This window comes from Cataglyphis hispanica, chromosome 24 (assembly GCF_021464435.1).
Source record: "Cataglyphis hispanica isolate Lineage 1 chromosome 24, ULB_Chis1_1.0, whole genome shotgun sequence".
NCBI classification, from domain to species: Eukaryota; Metazoa; Arthropoda; class Insecta; order Hymenoptera; family Formicidae; genus Cataglyphis; species Cataglyphis hispanica.
In genome coordinates, this window is record NC_065977.1 from 478,984 (window position 1) to 501,079 (window position 22,096).

Sequence of the window (22,096 nt, forward strand, 5' to 3'; positions counted from 1 at the left end):
AAATTTTTATATAAAAGTTTGCTTTCAACAAACTCTGTTAAAAAAATAGAAAAAATCTTAATATATTATATGTGAGTTTTAACTATCTTGCGATTTGAATCGTCCAATTGTACCTTTTATTTATATTTTATTAAGTAATAATAATATTCAAGTAAAACTTTAATAGCGCGTCTTTAACTTTTATTATTTGTCGATAAACAGAAATTGAGATTAATTAATATATAATTATCTTTTTATAAGACATCGAGAAGAAAATCCGGGTTGAAAAATAAGAGGTTTAACCGCGATTGTCAGTCTGTCGCAATTGCGATCTTCTTCCTGCAGCATCCAATGCGGTATATACACCCTCCCCTCACTTTCCTTGTAGATAGTTGCAGACCGTATTTTTGCTAGTAACAAGGGAAAAGGCATGTTAGCACGTGACTGGAATTCGTTTTGCGAACTCTCTGCAACCGCGCATAGAGTTCCCGTTTTGGACGGTCGCGATGCGCGATATAAAGAGAGCGGAATCCATTTTTCTGGGATAAACTATCCCCACGAGAAGCTTGTTGTAATGCAACAAGAATAAGAGATAAACACAAATCCTAAGTATTTAAGTTAAAGAATAACATTAGATAGCAATATAAGATAATAAAATTGTGAAATGTGTGCGTAAAATACATATATATGATTATATATATATGTATATATATATATATATACTATTTTTAATACAAAATTATATATATTTATTATTGCTATATTACAGCACTTATATTTAGTTTAATATATAAAGTCAAGTATCTTTAATTAATTCTGGAACATAAATATTATTAGTTACATAAATATTATTAGTTTTACGAAGATATATTTATCACCAACCAATGGTGATATTTTTTTCACTTAATATAAATATCACATGGCTAATATAATAGTTATTATAAGCGTTTTATCATATTATATTATAAACATTTTGTTAAGCAATGTTATTAACTTAGATATTATATTGGTGCAAAAGTATAGTAGTTTTTATCATTTCTTCTTTATAATTTTAATACAAATTACATATACACATAAATAATATAAAGTTTATATATATATATAAGCAAAATAAAACATTGTATTCATGATATAAACATTTTTTACACCAATGTAGCAAAAATTCTTTATCGTAAATCCGGAAAGACTAATTCGATTACTTATAATGTCCTTATTAGTTCAAGACCGATTCTTTTAGATGCCACTTCGACTGTGATTACCTTTACTTCCACATGTTGGCTTATATGCACAGTCTGATGTTTCATACGTGTAACATGTATCAATCCTTCCTTTTCGACGCCCACGTCTACAAAAGTTCCAAAATGCGTAACATTTCGCACAACACCAGTCAATATGGTACCAACGCTCAAATCATGGATACTTCGCATACTGTCGCGAAACACCGGATAATTCGACTTTAATCGTATATCCTCGTCTTTTTTCATGGTCAAAGCTTTAATTATAATTTCCATAGTCGTCTCATCAGTATCAAATTGCGCAGCTAATTTAGCACATCCTACTTTCGCGTGTAAATTTATTCGTTCGATAAATGCCGGAGTACCAAGATCGTCCAACTTGCATTGGCAGTGTTTTAGGAATTTATTCGCTATCGCATACGATTCCGGATGGATCCACGTTTGATCCAAGAGATTAAGATCATTCTTCGATATTTTACTCTCTTTTGTTGTGGTTTTGCTAATCATTGCTGTTTCCGGTCGAATTCTTATGAATCCCGTGCACTGTTCAAACGTTTTCTTGCCGATACCCTTCACGTCTAACAATTGTTCCCTGTTTCTGAATGGTCCATGTTTAATTCGCCATTCTATGATGTTTGCAGCTCTAGAATTTGTGAGACCGGCTATTCTTCGCAGAAGGCACTGGGATGCTGTATTCACATCAACTCCTACAAAACTCACAACCTCTGTGATAACCTGCAATAATTTTTTTTTAGTAAAAATATAATATATAATGACCTATTGCACCATTATTTATTCAAATCTCTTTTAAATTATCACTAAAAAAAGATCAATTTCGCATCTCTACAAAAAAAATTGTTCTTAAAAATTATGCTTTAATTTTGTCTAATAGCAAATATATATATAATATTCAAAATTCTTTTCATATCTCAATATGTAATTATTATCAAATAGCAAATTTTTATACTAACTTCATCCAACGCAGTCATCAATTGCTTTTCAGGAAGATCATGCTGATACATCCCGACTCCTAAATGTTTTGGTTCTATTTTAACTAGTTCCGCAAGTGGATCCTGCAAGCGTCTGGCTATCGAGATAGCTGACACTAGATTTGGATCGAGATCCGGGAATTCTGATTTCGCTTCAGCATTACAACTGTAAATCGATGCTCCAGCTTCATCAACGATGGTGTACGTCACGTCTAATGAACCAAACATCTTTGATTGAATCATCTTTGTTAAAAAAAGTTCAGTTTCTCTGCATGCTGTAGCGTTTCCTAGAGCTAATACCGTGCATTTATACTTGTTCACTAATTTCGCCAAAGTATTAGCCGCAATGGAAAATGAAGAGTTATTCTTGTGAGGATGTATCACAGTTGTCTCGAGAACGTTACCGTGTTCCGATATAACAGCAAGTTTACATCCGTGATAATAACCCGGATCTATGCCAAGAATAATCTTACCTCGTACAGGAGGAGTGAGCAACAATTGTTTAACATTAGTCGCAAATACCTGTATAGATGCTTTTTCCGCTCTTTCCTTCATTCCACTCCGTATTCGACGTATCACTTGAGGTTTAATCACTTTCTTGTAAGCGTAATCAATACTATCGCTAATTAAATCCCGATGCAACTTTGTTATATTTCCTGTCAGCTGATACGTGTATTGTGATAAACAATACTCTTTGAACGAATGTTCAAAAGTATCCGGAACTATAATTTTCACACTGATAATCTTTTGCGATTCGGCTCGATTAATGGCCAGTATTTGATATGGCTTAATAATATTCTCACTTGATTTAAAATTAAAATACGATTTATACTTTTGCTCATTTGCTGCATTTGCATTGTTCGAATCTACCGCTGCTTTACATTGCGACGTTTGTATGTAAATGATAGATGTTCTCCGAAAAGATGCCACTGCATTAAAAACCTTTTTATCCTTAGTAATAACATCTGCTATTATGTGTACAATACCATTTCTCACTTGTTGCTCATTTTGCAAGCCTTCTTTTTCCTCATTTATGAGGGATGCTAATGGAATTATTTTCTGTCCGTGTAAAACAGCATTGCTAATATTTTCCAGGCCTAACTCTTTTGCTCTCTCTGCCAAAGATCGCTTTGATGTTGGCTTATATAAGGAATAAATATCTTCCAAATCAGCAAGAGATTTTGCAGATGTTATAATAGAGTGAATTTCTGGTGACCATTTTCCCGATTTGTCAATGGTTTTCAAGATTGTTGCAGCGCGTTGTTTAATAATTCTTGCTTCCTCAAAACTGTCTTTAAGTGCTCTCAACTGATCGGCTTCCATAGATCTGGTCTTATTTTTTCTGTATCTTGCAATAAAAGGTATAGTGTTGTCCTCTTCAAAAAGCTTTACTACATTATTCACAATGTATTTATCTATTTTATTAGTCTCACTTACGTAATCAACAATTGTCCATTCCATACATTCTAAAAAGTTGGAATTAAATTTTTCTTTAATTTTGATATCTTGCTTTATATCAGTTTTGATAAAATCTTTCTGATTTTGTTGCAATTTTTCTGCATTTGAATAATCATCTAATGATGATTCTTCTAGTTTTGGCTTTTTGTTACTAAATGTTTCTAAATTTCCTTCTTGACTTTTTCTTTTTCTAGATTTAACAACTTTATCCTGTGTACTTTTCTTTATCTTCTTCTTTGTTGACTCCTTATTATTCTCTATAATTTTCTTTTTTGTTTTACTATCTTCCATTATATAGTCTTTATCTTCAAATTTTGATATTGTTAATAGTTGAAAGTTTTTATCCTCATCATCTGAATCTGATAATTCAATTATTGGCTGATTACGGTTGCTTCGTAAGAGTCTCTTCATTTTAAAGTTTTTTTGTGTCTGTTAAATAAATTAGTTTTCTCTATAAAAGTAGATTTGTGATTTGGATGATGCTACCAATATCATGTATACAGATGTTTTTTTTTTTATAAATTGTATAATAAATGTAAATGCATTTCAACTAAAAATTTTTTATACTACAATGCTCAGCTATTAAGGGCAAAACATTTTTTTATTATTTCAAATATTAAATAACTAATAAAGAAGATGTATGTATATATATATATATATATATATATATATGTGTGTGTGTGTGTGTGTATGTGTGTAGATAAATAACGGTACATCTTTCCCAGCAATTTGATTATAAAATTTCATTTTATATTTTTATAAAAATAAACATCTTTTATATGATAAAAAAATTTAAGTTAACTTAAAAAAATAGATTTAAGCAATATTTAATTGTAATAATTGAATGGATTACCTAAATAGATGCAAATTCAAACAGTAATGTAAAGATGAACTTCACATCGATGACAATCATAACCTAACGTTCAAACAGTATAGCTTTGACGAAGATTGTAAACACTATTTAACTTCAAAAATTCATGGACAGTTCTGCCATCTTACATTTGTCGCGACATTTCTCAATCTTTTCTTTGATGTAATGAAATCGATAAAATATTATTATCTATATATAAGACTCGTCATTCTGAACAGTTTTGCGATAAACAGAGGCGGTTCGCAGATCATTTAAGCATCTTGACAAATTACAGTCTTTTTTATTTAATATATTAATTATAATAATTAGAATAATTATATAATAGAGCAACAAGTGATTCTGCGAAATATATTTTATGCGTATATATATTTCCAGATAAAAAATTAATAATTTCGTACAAATGTACACATGTATGTACGTATATATGTTCACATATATGTATATACGCACACATAAAGAGGAACATAAAGATTCCTTACAAGCAAAAATAATATTATCGTCGCGCAATTAATTATAAAAAATAATGTGTACATACTTGATGATGATCATACGTCAAATGCAGTTCCACTGTATTATTCCAGTGAGAAAATCAGAAAATAACGATGTGAAAAAAGAAAAGTCCGTTGATTCCAACACACAGAGACGGATCATGTCGAATTAACGATATTATAATAATGATATTATACAACGTTACAATAAACACTTTACAGAACACTCACGACAACTTTTCGCGTACAAAATTCACTTTTTTAGACAAAAATAATCACGAAAAATATGCAGCGACATACGAATGCATTTTCCGATCGATCACGATGTACTTCGTGACTTTCAAAATTCGAGAATCACAATATCGCTTCTCGATAGTATCGAAGTGACACCTTTCTGCCAACTGTGTTTTAGTTACATTTCTTGCATTCAGTAACTTTTCTCTAGAAATAAATAAATGGCGGGAAAATTTTCACGTTTCCGCCTCTAGGGAAAAATTACATGAAGGACAAAAAGCAAAAAAGAAAAAAAATATATAAAAACAGAAAATGTAATTAAAACATATAAATCCATTTTTTAATGCATAAATAAAATTCGTGATATTTTAATATTAGAAATAATTAAAATAATAGCACATGTCCTTAAAAAAAGTCTAAAAAACGACTTAAAAGGTTTTTTATCGTCCTTCAAACATCTTTAAGATTTCTTTTGATCTTCCTATATACTGTTTGAGATGATAATATATATAATAATAATTAAGAGAATAATATTAAAATAAGACAAATTTCCAAGAAATTTACTAAATTATTATGATAATAATTATTTACTGCTAATTACAAAATAACATACCCCTGACGATAACCGTTGATCAATTGGACGATTTCAATCGACATCTCAAATAGAGGCAAATATCAAATTTATAATCGCAGCATTGACGCATATTAACTTTACAGAACGATTATAATACGATGAGCACTTCGTGAAGAATTTTCAATAATTTATCGCGATGCGAATTTCATTTTAGATGATAAAAGTTGCGAAAAATACAGAGCGATTCGTCACCACGTCTTTCGTATAAAATCTGTGATTTGAACATTATTGCGATTCTCGAAAACAGCAACTTCAATCGCAATAATTCTTTAACATGAAAATAAAATTCCAAATATTTCAATAAATTAATTGGATTAATATTCATTAAACCATTATATACAATTTTCGATATAAGATTTTTAATTTATTATCTCAATGATATTTATGAGCACAGATTAAATCACGTTAAGTTAGATGTAGAATTTTTTTTTATAAGATTTTTAACATGCCTTCGATCGAATAGTTACATTTTTTGATTAGAATTGGGGTTAGGTTAGGTTAGCTCTCTTCATACGTCGGCACACGGCACATGTCGGTATGGGGCGCCATCTTGCTATTATTCATGTGCGGACGTACTTTCTATTGTCACCTACTAATTATTATTGTTTTTCTATTTTTGTGTTATTTTCGAGCGCCGTAACATCCTAATGTATTTATATTATCGAGTGCCTCCTTTCAGATTGTTTTTTTTGGCGCCCCCACCGTTATTGAACTCATTTGACCTGTTGTTGGACAGAATTATCTGATCATTTAGATCGATAGCGGTTATTAAGTAGAAGAAGACACGTCGGTATGCGCGATTCCATCATTTCATTTACTTGAGTTTTCTTTAGTTTATAAAATGATAGAACGCTATCGACAAGTGATTAACCTAATAAATAAACAAATGAAAAAATATGCGGTGTTTCATCATGCAAAGGAAATTGCCGGAAATGCTACAGAGAAAGCGCAGAACAAGTTTTCCAATGCACAAAACGTCGCAGCCAAGAAATATAATATCATTGCAAAAGTAAGCATTAAATAGTTATTCAAAATTTTTAATCTCATTTCGCCGTTTTTTCTACATTAATAGAGTAAGCATATCCTGAATAATAGCAATCAATTTAATCTTTTTAAGAAGCACATAGATTTTGAATATTCAATTTCTTATATATTGAATTATGGATTTATGTAAAATTTTAGCTATATTTATTAATAAGTTATTCAAGAAATTTTTCATTTTCATTTTTAGTAAATATAAAAATTGATTATAATTATGCAATATAAAATAAGAGTCTCAAAGATAAAGAGAGAAAAAGATTATTTTCTTGATTCTGACATCATTCAACCATATCTTAGATTTCTTTAACGTTTTTATTATTAATTACTACAATCTTATAAAAAAAAAAGTGAAATGTGTATTTTTATTAAAGAAAGAATTAATTCTGAATAGGCTAAACAATCTGTAGTAACAATGACAATCTATAATCAGGAAGATTATATATATATATATAATTCTTAACTTTTATGTTATTGTAGAAATTTAATGACAAAGCTATTATTATACAAGATTTAAATGCCAAGGCATTGAAGCCAACCCAGGAAGAATTGTCAGGAAAAATTGTTAAATGGTGGCAATGGTACAATCAATTGACAGGATTGAATGCTGTTGAAGCAGCGAAAAAACAAGTAATTGTCCTTCAAGATAAATTGTTTTTATGTCAAGACAATAGAAGAATCTTGAACAAACAATTGACAGAAATTACTCATAAATTGCAAGAACTTTATGCTGAATTAGTTCAAACAAAGCGTGATGATCCCAAATTTGTACATTTAACAATAATGGAAAATAAGTGTTTGCAGGAACAAAATAAAGTTCTTAATCAACTCGCTTTATCAGAAAAAGAAGAGAGGGATAACTTCACACAGTTAGCTACTGCTATTAAAGAATATCATGACAGTCAAAATATAAATGCACAGAAATATAAATATTTATCTATCCTCACATCTGCCATAATAGCAATTATATCGTTAATTGGTTCAATTATACTTAATAACAAAAGGATATTAGATGTAAGAAATACTATAAGGACAGTGCAAGAAAAGAATGAATCGTTACATCAAACGAGCATAAATGAATTGTCTGATCTTAAGAAAATATTGCTATCATTTGATACCAAATTTTCTGAACAATACACAAATAACAATATCAAAGAAAAAGAGAACAACAATAATTCATCTAATATTATCATGGCTTCTGCAAAGTATTCAGCATATTTGTTAATTTCAGGAGTAAATTATATTAAGAAAGGTATTTATGTATGCGGGTCATATATCTTTTACAAATAATAAATAATACTTATCAAAAATATCCAACTATTCAACAATGCAATTAAATTTATATAAATCTTATTTTCTAGTGTATATGATGTATACTTTTTATTAAAAAGGGTTTGTAAAGGGTAGAGAGATATATAGTATGTATCATAAAACTTGAAAATAAGAAATATAGAACAAAAATATTAATATTCAATATATGCTGAAATATGAATTTTTTTTATAAGATAAGAAAAGAGCTATTTGTTCTACATTTGCTACACAAAATGCTTCATATTTTGCATAATCCATACTTGAATATATTTTCTGATCATTGATTTATGATCATTAATTTTTTCTAAAATACTGTAATACACAACATTGTAATTATAATTGTAAATTATAGATATAATCTGTTAAACATGATATAAAGATCATGGCATAAGTAAATGTGTTAATGATTTTACATATTTTATAATCATACAAAATAAATTTTTAACACGGAAATTAGTTTATTGTATTATTGAATCACTATTGTATTATTGAATCATCATATAGAAAGAAATATTACAAAGTATGAAGTATCACACAATGTTGCCTACTTTCTTAATAATATATATCTTATATTGAGTAATCATATGTATGATATATTTACTTATGTATGTCTTTATATATAATTGAGAGAGAATGCAATTATTGCATACATAAAACACTGAAAAACTGATATTTAAAAATTTGTCAAATTATGAATCCCAAGATTTCCATTCCATCCCATCTGGCGGTTTTCTTTCAACTGTTCCATGTCCTACTTCTTCCCAATTAGTGCTCAAAACAGTGCCGCCAGATTCTAACTAAATTAAAAATTTTTTTTGTTAATATATTCTTATGACAGGTTATCATAATAAATTTATATTAACAAAAGTATTGAAAATTTATATGCATATGTATTTATATGATAAGCTAATTTTAATCAAATGTCATTTTTAAGATTTGGAATGAAAAATTAAAAACTTCACTGTATGTAATAAATGATTCTTAACACAACATAACAACATTTATTGTATAAAAATAATTAAGAATAGCGATAAATAAATAGAATTGATTTCATTTATGCAAAATTATATGTACTAAAGATTTATATTAGGTAGAAAAGATAAATTTTTTTAAATACATGTTATCAACAAAATTTACAAAAAATCTGCAATGTATAGCATTATAAACAAACTACAATATCTCTCTTGTTACTATTTAATTTATTAAATATGAATATTTTACTTACAAAGGACTTGTTCATCGCACGTCTTACTTCATCAGATCCTTTACCATATATTTGTTGGAACAGAGCATTTATCGCTGCATCACCTTCTGGTTGTTCAGCTGCCTCTTGTTTTTCTATTTCTTTTTCTACTTTATCCCAATCTCTGTATACTTTACAGGAACTTGGGTATTTAGATGTTTGTTGGCTAGCTTGGAGTATTTCTTAAATAATACATGCAAGTTTTAGAAAAATGTTATCCATTATCTATTATTTTTTAATCAAATATATATTAATTTTTTATAATGGAATAAAGTTTTAGAAATTGTGTTTTATATATATATATATATATATATATATATATATATATATATATTAATATATATTAATCTTATAATACTACTAATATATTAATCTTATATGACATTTTTGTAATTATGATGCTATTATATTTTCACAATTGCCTTTAATATTAATTATTTTAGTATCATGGAAGATATATTCATGATATATCATAAAAGTTTGAGGTTTTATTGCATTATCAGATTATAAATATTAATATTAATATAAAGTACTTAATAAAATTCAAAATTATATTGAATATATATTTGTCAAATGTTGCCTATTAGCAGATATTGTCTTCTCATAAAATTTAATATTTGATATATTTATATTTTATATCACAGATACATTTCTCTATGAAATAATGAAAGATTTAGATAATTTACCATTTGGTATAGGTTTTACTTTATTCTGTTCAACTGGATTTCCCTCTAATGTCATCCACCTAAGATCATCCTGTTTTTTCAGTTTAATTTCTATTTTAGATGGCCATACTTTGTGTGTACATTGTTTGACTACTATTGGGTGAGCCAAATCTAATTCTAAACTATATTCATTACCAGACGGTAACTTTGCAGACACACTTAGCTGAAAAATAATTTGTGAAAACAAGCAATTTAAATAAATATCTCATAAATCTTCATTTAAATCATAAAAAATTTCAGTTTTTTGATATCACATATACAATAATCTATAATATAGAAATCATGGACAATTCAAATTACAACTGTCAATATCTAGATATCTAAATATTTCGAGTATTATTATCAAAGGATATCTGAATAAAGCTTTGTGTAGAAAATAATGCAAAAATATTATATCACACACAAAATCATTGTAAGATGATTTGTAATGCCTTTGTACAAGATACTTTTTGTTTATTTTAATAAATAAATTAACTTTTGATATTTTAGTAGATAAATAAGCTTTTAAATACATACTGTGTTTTCTTCATATGCAACTTTCACATTTTCCGTATTTTTCGCAAGTATTGTCACAATAACGTGGGTCTCTGTTTGATACCAATCATGTTTTATTTTTGGAACGGGCATCTACGAAAATTGAACACTATTGTATCTAGATATTTCGAGATTATATGTTCATACTACGTTATATTTGTGTGTATAAACTTACTCCATTATTTTCCATTTTGGTGATAACGTTGTCAGCAGCCATTATATCCTCATCATTCACTCTCTTTATGAAACAAAGTAATATAAGATAAAATGTAAGATTTTTATCTTTCTAGAATCTTCCTATTGTCAAGTAACCGAAAGATGCTGCAAAACAATGTAACTGTCGCCCTGTCACTTAAGGCCCGTTCTATGAGTCGCTAGTTGGATTGCCATGAGCGCATAGATCGCCTGAAAATCTGTAGTTCACGTAACATATATTATAGATTTCCAAGCGATCTATGCGCTCTCTGCGTGAAACGGAACGCAACCTTAGTTTGGTAGCAATTGAACATGATTGGTTCTTACTTGTAGAACCAATAAATCAACGTCGAATGTTGAAATGCCCGCTAAATGTTAAAACTAATAAAAGTTATTAAAATAAAAATTATATATAAATATACTTAAAGTGTCAAATGTCAAATGTACTTAAAGTGTTCTTCATTGTTATAAGCAGGTATAACTTTTACAAAATTGTAATAGAGATATTCGTTTTTTTACTGAAACAACGGACAAAAAGTATATAGTAATCTTCTAATTTTTTATTGTGAAAATTGTGATATTCTTTATCATTATCGAAAAAATCTAATAAAACTAATGCTTGTGCAAATATATTACAAATTATCTTTTCTTTATCCTCCATTTTTATGTTCACGATTGCGTATATGCCAAGCTAAATGATTTCGTTGTTTCCGTTTCGTAAATGCTCGAAACCCAAAGGAAATTATCGAAAATAGCACTTATAAGCGCGAGTGCTAAAGCGCATGAGCGACCAAAGCGAACGCATCCTAAATCCACGAGGGGGCAGCAGCTGTCTGACACGATGTTTTCTAGACGTTCCACGACCTCTAGTTGCTTGTAACTGTTACATGTATAACAGTGACTGATTTTCAGAATGGCGACCGTCTTTACTTAAGAGAGAGTACTTACTGTCGCTCTTAAAAGTCGTGTAATTGACGAGCGTTTATGAACTTATCTATGCGCCCTTAACACGGTAAAACGCTGAAAATGATAATCGACAATCCTGATCAATTCAAGGCGTGGCTCACCGCTGTTCTGGAGCCGCTGTAAGTAGGCCAGCTTGCCCGAGAGAGTGTATCTTTACGCGTATGTGTATCTGTACTCATTTGATGTTGTAAATGGCCGTACATGATGCGCTACGTTCTTCGTGTGGCATGATATTTACATCAACTACTACCAGAGATTATTATCCTCTGCCTGTGACACGACGAACAAGATGAACCCTTCTCGACACTCGTGTGTTCACTTCTGCTTGAGCATCGCGTCCAAACTCTCTCTATAAATCTAACGATTAACTAATCTTCTAGTAACATGCATCTTCTATTTTATTGATTTATATCAATTACGTGCGAGCTGATTAATCTTGGGACTGAAATGCAATAACCTTTGCTGATCCCTTCTTTAATGTAGTACATAATATACAATGGCAATGTGTGTATTATTGTATTACACGAATTAAAATTTTGATATTTTTATCTTTTGATGACTGTAGCTTATTACATTCTGCATTGATTAAGATAATTAAGAGATTACTTTATCACATCCTTATATCTCTTAAATAGATATTGTATTTTGTGAAATTTTATTTCAATCAATATATAATTTTGATCATAAACAGACCTTATAATAAATGTAATATCATATTTACATGAATCTGATATTTATTCTACAAAGTTGTTGTAACAAACAATTCTCTAATTATTGTCCTGAACAGTGCATGTGTATGTAAAGAATATAAAATCACTATAATTCATGTTTTTATTCTTGCAATATAAAACATTTAAATAAATATTTATTAAACATCTTGTCTATATTGCAATGCTATGATGGCTTATAATATTCAAAATACTTTTCACTGTAATAGTTATAAATTAAATTATATTTGAATTAAAAAGATAATATATATTCAAAAGTTTATTAAATACATTTTTAATCAATTTTATTTATATACTATCAAGCAATTTATTTCTCTTTACTAGGTGCGACGCAGATCCTGCTGCTCTGGCTAAATATGTCTATGCATTGGTTAAGAAAGACAAGACTTTGGAAGAATTACGTGGTGGTATGGTTGAGCAATTGGATGTATTTCTACAACAAGGTGTGTTTATATATTTTATCTATAATCTATTATTAGAAATTTAATTACCTATTGTCTTTATGATATTAAAAATACATTGAAATTGATGTTTTTAGAAACCAAAAGCTTTGTGGAATTGCTCTTTAAAACATTGGAGACTCAGGAGTATATACTCCCACCCTCCAAGAGTGATCCAGATGGTGGTGGGACACCACCTGGTGTAAATCCACCAGCACCAGTTGTAAATCCAACCTCAACAGAGAAAATACTGGAGACAACAACAATTCCGCTAGTATCTATGATTACAAATCCACCTGTTCCACTTCAAATTAATGGATCTGCGCCTGCTGTAGTTAATAAACGTGAAACTAAAAAATCTGATTCAGACAAAGATAAAGAGAAAGGAAAACGTTCTCGAAGCAGGTATTTAGTAATCTTGTTTTTGAAAAATAGTGAAAAAAAAAAATATATAGATTATGAAGAGAAAAGCTAACAAAAGTTAATTCTGGATTTTTCCTTTTTAACACATTAAGTTTTAATATAATTTAGTATATTGAGATTTTAATTCTAACATCACATTATGTGCAATTTAGAAGTGGTAGAATGAGATCAAGAACACGATCACGTTCGCGATCGTGGGAAAGGGATAGACGCAGATCCAGGAGTAGAGAACACCTTCGGCGCGATAGAGAAAGAGATAGAAGTCGACCATGGAGAAATGAATCCCCACCTAATACTAGAAGACATGATCGCAGGTGCGTTTTTGCAACATTTAAGAAAATTTTCACTTACTCTTAATGCTTTAAAAATCTTACTGAAAAAATAAGTAAATATTTCAGTAAATCTTCCTATATGTTTTCCTATATTTTTTAGTTTTAAGCAGTGTATATTTAAATAAATTATATTATTTCAGTAAATTTTTTTTTTTCAGTTGATTATATTAAATCTTTATACTTCAAGTTTTTAAATAATTTTTAGATATATTACTATTTTATTTTTTAGACGTACTAGAAGTCGCAGTACATCACCGATACGACCTAGGATACGCGACGGTCCAGACAGTCGCGATCATCGAGCAAGGTTTAGGAACAGATCTCCAACTCCGCTTCGATCTCGATCGCGTTCTAGATCAATAGAACGGAAAAAGATGGATCGCTTCGAGAGAATGGAGATAGATAGAACGGATCGAATCGAGGCAAGTCCTGGTGGTGGTACTCCGACTCAAGATAGTAATCACGGAGATGTAGACATGAGGCTATCTACAACTAGTCAATCAATACAAAGTGTTGTCTCTGTTGCGAGTAATATTCCAAATAACCAAACAGGTTCTTTTCAACAACAAACAAAAAGACGTTGCAGAGATTTCGACGGTATGTACGTCGACATTAGAAAATAGAAAGCTATCATATATTGTCGCTCTTTTAAACACTTCAACCGATAACAAGAATAGTCATTTTCGGTATCGCAAGACTAATATTAAATGGCAATAATTTCATTTTGTTTAAATAATAGTTGAGTTAATCAGTTATTTATCTATTTCTCTCGTATTTTAATATAGAAAAAGGATATTGCATGAGAGGAGATCTTTGTCCTTATGATCATGGGACAGATCCAGTTGTGTTGGAAGATGTGGGATTAAGTGGAGTTTTGACTTTTGCACCACATGGCCCTCAAGCTCCAGGAGCAGTCCCAGTCGCGACAGTACCAGAACCACCACAGGGTCCTAATGGTAATCCACCACCGCCGCATCTTCCTCTTGCCAGTTTACCACCACCTCACTTAAGAAATCACCATTCTAATATGGGTATGTATTTCTACATAAAATCTATAGTTGTTAATGGTTGTAATGGTTTTATTTAACGTAATGTAAAACAATGATTAAAAAATAATAACTGGAGAAAAGAAATTATTTATTATGTATTGTATATTATGGCAATATTTAGACTGCCCGTAGACTGCAATACTGAAATATAAATATTTTTTATATTTATATTTATTTATTTAGATATATCACATTGATTGTACTGTCAATTATAATGAAGAAAAAGAGAATACAGCCTATCCTGAGGCATTGTAAAAATTTTATATTGACAATTTTCAAATACAATTAATTTGAAATTTTGTCCAACTTGAAAGATGTTTGTGTTTATAAAGTTATAAAGTTTTATGATTCTAGAATTAATATCGACAAGTTGAAATACTAGATAAATTAGACAAGAAAGAGAGGGAATATATAGAAATGCATTACAATTTTCTATTGTAATATTATAGTTTATAACAAGTGCAATATTCTATATTTTTTGAAATATAATAAGTTAAATGTGTCAGATGCTTTTGCAGAATATAATCCGGACGCGCCTAGCATGGAGCCACGCATGCCGTGGGGTAGACATCCGCAACCCGCACCCGGGATTTATGGTAGGGGGCAAAGAGAACTGATCAGTGTACCAGTTATTCCTCATACAAATTCGTCAGAAATAACTCATACTCAAAGCAATCCGCTAAAACGCAAACAATCGTTTGATTTTAATCGTCTGGGACCGAAACAAAGAGTGGTGCATAACCCAGCCAATTGCTCTCTCGAACTGAAAAAAGTTCCACGAACCTTGAACAATATAACTCAATTGAATAATCATTTTTCCAAATTTGGTAAAATTGTAAATATCCAAGTTAATTTTGGTGGTGATCCTGAGGCAGCATTGGTTACATTCTTGCTGCCATCTGAAGCAAAAGCCGCTTACAGAAGCACAGAGGCAGTATTGAATAATAGATTTATTAAAGTATTTTGGCATAATAACGTCAATAATAACGCGGCTGGTGGAGCTATTGAAAACGTGCCACCGGGTAAGAGACAATTATATATTTTTATTATTATATAATACAAATAAGTATTCTCGACATGATATAATATGTAATAAGTTTTGTTGTCTCCAGGATGCCGCCCTTCTGTGAAAGAGAGATTAGGCGCCACTGTAACATTACCGGCAAAGGCTGAAGATAACGAATATGTTCCCACGCGTCGTTCGACCGAGGAACAAGTCACGCAGACCTTAGTTCCAACTTCGCCTAAAGCTGCCGTCGTTCCTACTCGTGAAGATAAGGTTCTCGCGATAAAAAAAACGCAAGAGATATTAGCGGCAAAGGAATCATTAAAGAAGAAGCAAGAAGAGAAGCGGAAGGAGGCAATCAAATTAACTGCCGATTTACGCAAAAGGAAACAAGAGTTATTAGACAAACATTTGATTGAGTTGCGCGCCTTAATCGACAAGGCCGAAAAAAATCCAGAACAAAAAGATTCCATAATGCCAACAATAAAAGCTATGCAGCAAACGATTGATAATATACGCAAGGATCTAGCCGCGAATGGTCAAATCGGTAGCAAATCGGTGAAGTCTAGAGAGCAAACTCAAAAAGAAATATTGGACGCCGAGTTAGATTTAATGACCGCGCAACAAGAAGGCCAAGACGCCGGCGAATTGCAAAAGAGATTAAACGAGCTTCGAGCCCAAGCGGCCGCGTTGGGTTTAAACGCGAACCCTACTGTCGTTAGAGGCGCGAGAGCTTCTAATCGAATTACGCGCGGCACCCACACGTTATCTTACAGAGGCCGTGGCAGAGGAAGTTTTGCCCATGTCTCGGTAGATCATCGGCCGACGAGTCTTCTAGTCTCCGGTTACGAAACCGAGGAAAAGGCGGAGGTTTTGGCGCACTTTCAAGTAAGATTTATTGTAATAATAATAGTAATAATAATAATTATTATATATTTATATGTAATAGCATTTCAATACAATAATCACTTTGTCACTCGAAAATAGTTGAACAAAAATTGAGAAACATAGAGACTCAATATTTACATACAACTGTATATATTAATTATAAATATGCAACTGAAGCTTTACACGTTTTTAATAACGTCTCAAGCATGCGATATATATAATTAATATACATATATATAATTTCTTTTGTGCTTTAGCAATTTGGTGAAATAATGAATCAAATAGTAGACGATGCAACTCCTTCAATCGTAATTAATTTCAAATCGAGAAAGGAGGCTGAGGTTGCCCTAGTGAAAGGACGCACATTTCAAGACAGACTGTTGTCAATAACTTGGGTGTCCAGCCATCATTTGCATCGTGGAGGAGCTAATAGTAACTCAAGCACATCTGTACTCTCGTCACGTCCTGAACAGACTGCTCCTGTCATAGACGAAGATATCGATTTGGAAGTAAGCTTTAACGAAATACTTATATACAGCGATTTTTTAAATAAGCTGTATATTATTTATATGAAATACTATTAAGAAAATCACGATATATATAATCAAGATATTTTAGATTTTATTGATTAAAGACTTTTTGATTATGGCTTCTATTTAGATTTCGTGAGAAGATATATTTAATGGACAGAAAGTTTGTTCTTTGAATTTTGTACGAAATTATATAGAATGCAACATGTGTTATTTTTTTTAATTTGCTTAATATAAATGATTGTGATAATAGTAACCTCTAATATAATAAGAACATCTTCAATATTTTGTGCTAGTCTATTCTGTAAGTATTAACAAGATTTATCTTTCTAGGGTACGGCAGAGGCACTACTTCTAGAAGAAAATGAAAACGAAGAGGAGGAAGATGAGGATGGGGAGTCGCGCAGCTGGCGGCGATAGCAGCGTCAGGATAGGAGCCGCTTGTGACAGGAGCTTGGTGTCAAACGTAACGACAATGTGATCATTCAGGCCGGCCGTGTGCGTTCCGGCATTTACGCCTACATTGCTGCACCGCCGTTTGATGCATTCATTGCCATGATGATTTTCACGAAGAAATCAGATTATGTCGTGCTCATCAGCGTTATCATGAATGTTACACTATTTGTTAATATTATTGAATATACTATACATACGCACCGACAATGGTACGATATTGTACCATATTGAATATGGCGCGTCACGAATAGAGAAAAAAAAAGAAAAAGAAAAACTGCAGAACTTTCCAAAACAGGAGTAATAATCGAAATTTATCCCCATCATTTGTAGAATAAAATCGCTATGTTTTATATGGGAAAAAAGAAACACCTTATTCTAACTTTCAAGTCCTCTTCTTCTATATGTAGAAACTCAAACCGTGCGTTTCCTAGCTCTTGTTTTAAAGGCTCGTTAGATAAACATTAGGATAAGTAGGAGCTTGTAATTTCGAGAATATTCAGGTTTTTTCACTCGAAGAATGAGTAAACTATATTTGTAACTTGTACGATACGAAGGTACGATAGGTACTCGCGATTATATTATATTGTATTACTCAATGATAAGTCATAACATACTTCATTCGATTGGCTGTTGACTTTTATCTCTATTGTATCTATTTAAAACGGTTCTTGTAATAATGCAAAGTATAATGTATCATTCTTATTGTTTCTTTTTAAAAGATGTCAATGAATTAGATTGCTGAAAATCATACAATGTGATACTTTCGCGCATCATTTACATAAATTCTTTCAATCCAGATTATAAAGCAATAACATATAATTCTTATATGAATCATTCCATCCAGTTTTAAGGTAAGTATCAGATTGCACAATAACGATGTTGTAAATAATATATATAAATATTCATATTCAATAAAAATTGCTCATTTCCAAATGCAATTATTCCAAACGATTCATTAATGAATGAATAAAATTACTCGTAAAAATGTAAAAATAATTTGTATTAGGTATATATAATTAACATGCTTTAAAACATTTATATAAATATATTGTATTGATAATTTAATATGCAATTTATTTTTCTATATTTTTTTCCAAGTTTATTTACGATGTAAGCTTTTTTCATATATATATATATATTATATATATTGTCCCAATCTATTTAAATATATTATTTCTAAAATTTATTTACAATTGAATTTTTAGGAGCCGTTCCATACATCATTTTTAGGATACAGAATATCCTAAGGCATAGACCCTATCATAATTATTATCTTACTTGGCGACTAGTTTGGAAGATAATCCAATATCTCTACAAATTGAGATATGGACATCGCAAAATAATATCACATCAGATTTTGTTCTTATGGAGCTAGCCAACTAGCTAACAAACTACCTAACAATAATTGTGCAACAGGTAATATCGTCAATGGTAAGTTCACTGCTGGTCCATGAATTGAACCATGGTACGCTCCTCGTAAAATCCAACCGCCAAGACCAACGGATTTGTGAGTGCTGGTGAATAGCGTGGCTAACAAAATATTTCGCGGCAACCATTGAGAGCACAAGATCCAACATAAACTGCTAAGAAGGAGCTGACCTACACATGCTTCAAAAGACGTATATAGTTGAATATATAGGAGAAAAAACAGAAATTAAATACAAAATAAATATAACTTACTTATAAGTACACAGAACAGTATATCTACTGCTTGTAATGATGAAGCATCTGCTAAAGCAGCATCACAAAACCAGTGGTATGCTATTGTCAACAATAATCCTTGGGAAAACCACCCTGTGTTTATATTCAAATATTTGTCTTTCAATATAAATGATCGTAGCATGATACCTATGCCCAATGGAATAAGTGTGCTGTATATAGTCTCCCTGAAGTTGATCCCAACCAATGGTGGAGTAAACATTCCTAACTGTTATTGAAAAATTATATACATTTTTAGAATAGCTACCTAAAAAAACAGACTTATTAATTTAACTTGAAATATATTAAGCTATACTAAGTTAAGACAAAATATAAATACCAAATGAAACCAAGTGAACATAAATGATAATATAAAATATTGAATATATTCTCTCTAAAAGAAAAAAATATTTAAAAATACTTAAGAAATAGTATCTCTCTCTCTATGTACAAAAAATTTACCATAAGATATAATAAAATAGGAGATAAAAATAATCCTCCAAAATGTGATACCAATGTAGTAATTACACTTGTAGGCAAATCAGCTTGTGCCAAACGACATAAAGCAAGTCCTGTACTGAATGGTGGAGGCATGCAGTAAAGCACCTGAAAAACATAACAATAATTATATAAAATGTGCTAATATATAATATATTTGTGTATCATACATACTCATAAGTTGATAATCTATTCGAATATCTATTCGATCCACACACACAATGTATTAACAAAAATTAATTAATAAATTACAAATATATTCCTAATCACCTCCATTCCTTTGAGTAACCATACATTAACTTTTGCATAGGTCAACAGATATGTTCCAATGCGTGCTAAAAAGGGCATCAAAATATATATGAAAGTCATGACAAATGTCAAAAGATAGCCATCTCTTAACGTTGAATAAAGAGATTTAGGATTGCATAATAATCCAGCTTCTAAATATGTCAAAGGCACAGCGAAATAGCAAATGATAAAATTACCATTGATTATACCTGTAATAAAAAATGCAATATTATAATATTAATAAATACTGCTACTCTTTGAAATAAGTAAAAATATTGTATGAATGTTCTTTCTCTCTGAATGTATACATACATATGTATTTCTTTTTCTTTATTGAAATATTGACTTAGATAATTAATTACCATTTGTTCCACCAATATGTGGTTGAATAGATGCAAATATCATGCATGCGAGCATTAATAGAACATATCCATATCGATAGAGAAGATTAGTTTTCTTTTTCGGTTGTAGATTGATATGAATGGATTTTATACACATTTTTAAATATTTCGATATATCTAAATAAAAAAAATGTATATATTTTTTATTATACAGCATTTTGTAGCAGAAATTATTTGAAATTATTTAATTATTTACTCCTATAAAATGTATAATATATATTTAAACGTTTATAATTATTATTACTGATAATCTTACCTAAAGAAGCATGCGTGAAAGCTAAATCTTTGGAAGCAAAATGTATAAAATATTGTTATATGAAAAATCTTAAAAAATTAAAAATTTCATTATAAAAAACTTATATGATTAAATGTTTTCTAAAATTAAATTAACTTACTAGCGCAATGACTAGAATTAATTTCAGTATAAACTTTTACAACTTTGAGAGGTATATATTGAATTATTTAAATTTTATTCTAGAAAGAAAAATTAATATATACTGTGAAAAAAATGGTGAATAATCATCTTGAATAACAAAATTTCTATGAAAATTAAAAGTCCAGGAGCAGAAGCATTAACTTTTGTGCAACTTTATACAACTATCTATCGCATCTCTATCATCTTATTGTGCTATGCAAAAACATTATGCAAATATCTGCAAGTAATAAACAAATATAAAAAGGAAATATGTAAAATGAGGAGTACTTTCTGCAATATATTTAAGGAATTGAAATGGTGCTGATCGAATAAGAGAGCTCTTTTTATGTACAAAATAATTATTTATTTAATAACTATTATGTCATTTTGTTACACGTGCATCTCCCTCCCTATATGTGTGCTATTGCTATATCATATTACTATCTATACGACAAAATAGAAATGGAGGGTATCGTGACAGGCACTATCGTAAGTCTATGCGAGAAACAAATACTTGACTTTATTCTGTCTATAAAAGAATTTTCGTATATAAATTGAACATGCAGAAAATTATTTACAACGTTGAAGAGTATTATCATAGTTGATTGTGTATTACATGATTCGCACAAGAGAATTAAATTATTATTCCTTGTTTAATTTAAAAGCTTTCTCATTTTTCTGCCACGCTTTAAGCTACACCAAACATCGTCTATTACGGTGACAATATCTGACAATCCTTTCTTCAATGAAACATTTCCATGGGTATGCAGGTATATATGATATAAATATAAATGTGTCTCATTGCGCATGAGACATCAGTGACAGTAGTGACGTAAAACAATAAGTGAACCAATAAGAAATGTCCACGAATGCAATCGCGAAATTCAATAGTATGGCGGTAAGGAGAAAGATAAAGGCTGCGCCTTACAAAATGCATCTTTCAATGTAATTTATAAATTTTTATAAATATTATAAAGGTATTTTTTATAGATCTTCTAAGAGAGAAAAAAATTCTCAATCAGAATTTATATATTTTATTATATA

The 22,096-nt window shown here is 30.1% G+C and overlaps 5 protein-coding genes across 8 annotated transcripts; 2 read left to right on the forward strand and 3 right to left on the reverse strand.

The window, feature by feature from the left end:
- Positions 1 to 837: 837 nt before the first annotated feature.
- Positions 838 to 4,700, reverse strand: LOC126858306 (S1 RNA-binding domain-containing protein 1). 2 transcript variants are annotated; one of them, XM_050608532.1, is made up of 3 exons: positions 4,515 to 4,700; positions 2,186 to 4,090; positions 838 to 1,949 (listed from the first exon to the last, which is right to left on the reverse strand). In XM_050608532.1, the coding sequence occupies exons 2-3, from the start codon at positions 4,070 to 4,072 to the stop codon at positions 1,179 to 1,181; spliced, it is 2,658 nt and encodes an 885-aa protein (XP_050464489.1). In that variant the 5' UTR covers positions 4,073 to 4,090; positions 4,515 to 4,700; the 3' UTR covers positions 838 to 1,178. The 2 variants fall into 2 exon arrangements, with proteins under 2 accessions (XP_050464489.1, XP_050464491.1); XM_050608534.1 differs by having other exon boundaries at positions 839 to 1,949; positions 2,186 to 4,020.
- A 1,564-nt stretch (positions 4,701 to 6,264) lies between these two features.
- Positions 6,265 to 8,917, forward strand: LOC126858329 (uncharacterized). The gene is made up of 2 exons (XM_050608577.1): positions 6,265 to 6,897; positions 7,407 to 8,917. Exons 1-2 carry the CDS (start codon positions 6,730 to 6,732, stop codon positions 8,214 to 8,216), a joined length of 978 nt encoding a protein of 325 aa, XP_050464534.1. The 5' UTR covers positions 6,265 to 6,729; the 3' UTR covers positions 8,217 to 8,917.
- LOC126858334 (protein SGT1 homolog) lies at positions 8,716 to 11,145 on the reverse strand. The gene is made up of 5 exons (XM_050608584.1): positions 10,915 to 11,145; positions 10,722 to 10,832; positions 10,167 to 10,368; positions 9,463 to 9,662; positions 8,716 to 9,034 (listed from the first exon to the last, which is right to left on the reverse strand). Exons 1-5 carry the CDS (start codon positions 10,954 to 10,956, stop codon positions 8,927 to 8,929), a joined length of 663 nt encoding a protein of 220 aa, XP_050464541.1. The 5' UTR covers positions 10,957 to 11,145; the 3' UTR covers positions 8,716 to 8,926.
- Positions 11,146 to 11,825: 680 nt separating this feature from the next.
- Positions 11,826 to 18,118, forward strand: LOC126858303 (RNA-binding protein 26). 2 transcript variants are annotated; one of them, XM_050608522.1, is made up of 10 exons: positions 11,826 to 12,019; positions 12,953 to 13,071; positions 13,167 to 13,473; positions 13,644 to 13,805; positions 14,053 to 14,420; positions 14,609 to 14,854; positions 15,379 to 15,894; positions 15,985 to 16,766; positions 17,024 to 17,275; positions 17,630 to 18,118. In XM_050608522.1, exons 1-10 carry the CDS (start codon positions 11,961 to 11,963, stop codon positions 17,714 to 17,716), a joined length of 2,898 nt encoding a protein of 965 aa, XP_050464479.1. In that variant the 5' UTR covers positions 11,826 to 11,960; the 3' UTR covers positions 17,717 to 18,118. The 2 variants fall into 2 exon arrangements, with proteins under 2 accessions (XP_050464479.1, XP_050464481.1); XM_050608524.1 differs by having other exon boundaries at positions 11,827 to 12,019; positions 15,391 to 15,894.
- Positions 18,119 to 18,628: 510 nt separating this feature from the next.
- On the reverse strand, positions 18,629 to 22,036 carry LOC126858328 (sodium/bile acid cotransporter 7-like). Of its 2 annotated transcripts, none has more exons than XM_050608575.1 (6): positions 21,669 to 22,036; positions 20,599 to 20,754; positions 20,219 to 20,445; positions 19,913 to 20,056; positions 19,433 to 19,679; positions 18,629 to 19,360 (listed from the first exon to the last, which is right to left on the reverse strand). In XM_050608575.1, the coding sequence occupies exons 2-6, from the start codon at positions 20,732 to 20,734 to the stop codon at positions 19,116 to 19,118; spliced, it is 999 nt and encodes a 332-aa protein (XP_050464532.1). In that variant the 5' UTR covers positions 20,735 to 20,754; positions 21,669 to 22,036; the 3' UTR covers positions 18,629 to 19,115. The 2 variants fall into 2 exon arrangements, with proteins under 2 accessions (XP_050464532.1, XP_050464531.1); XM_050608574.1 differs by having other exon boundaries at positions 20,894 to 22,036.
- Between the last annotated feature and the right edge of the window lie 60 nt (positions 22,037 to 22,096).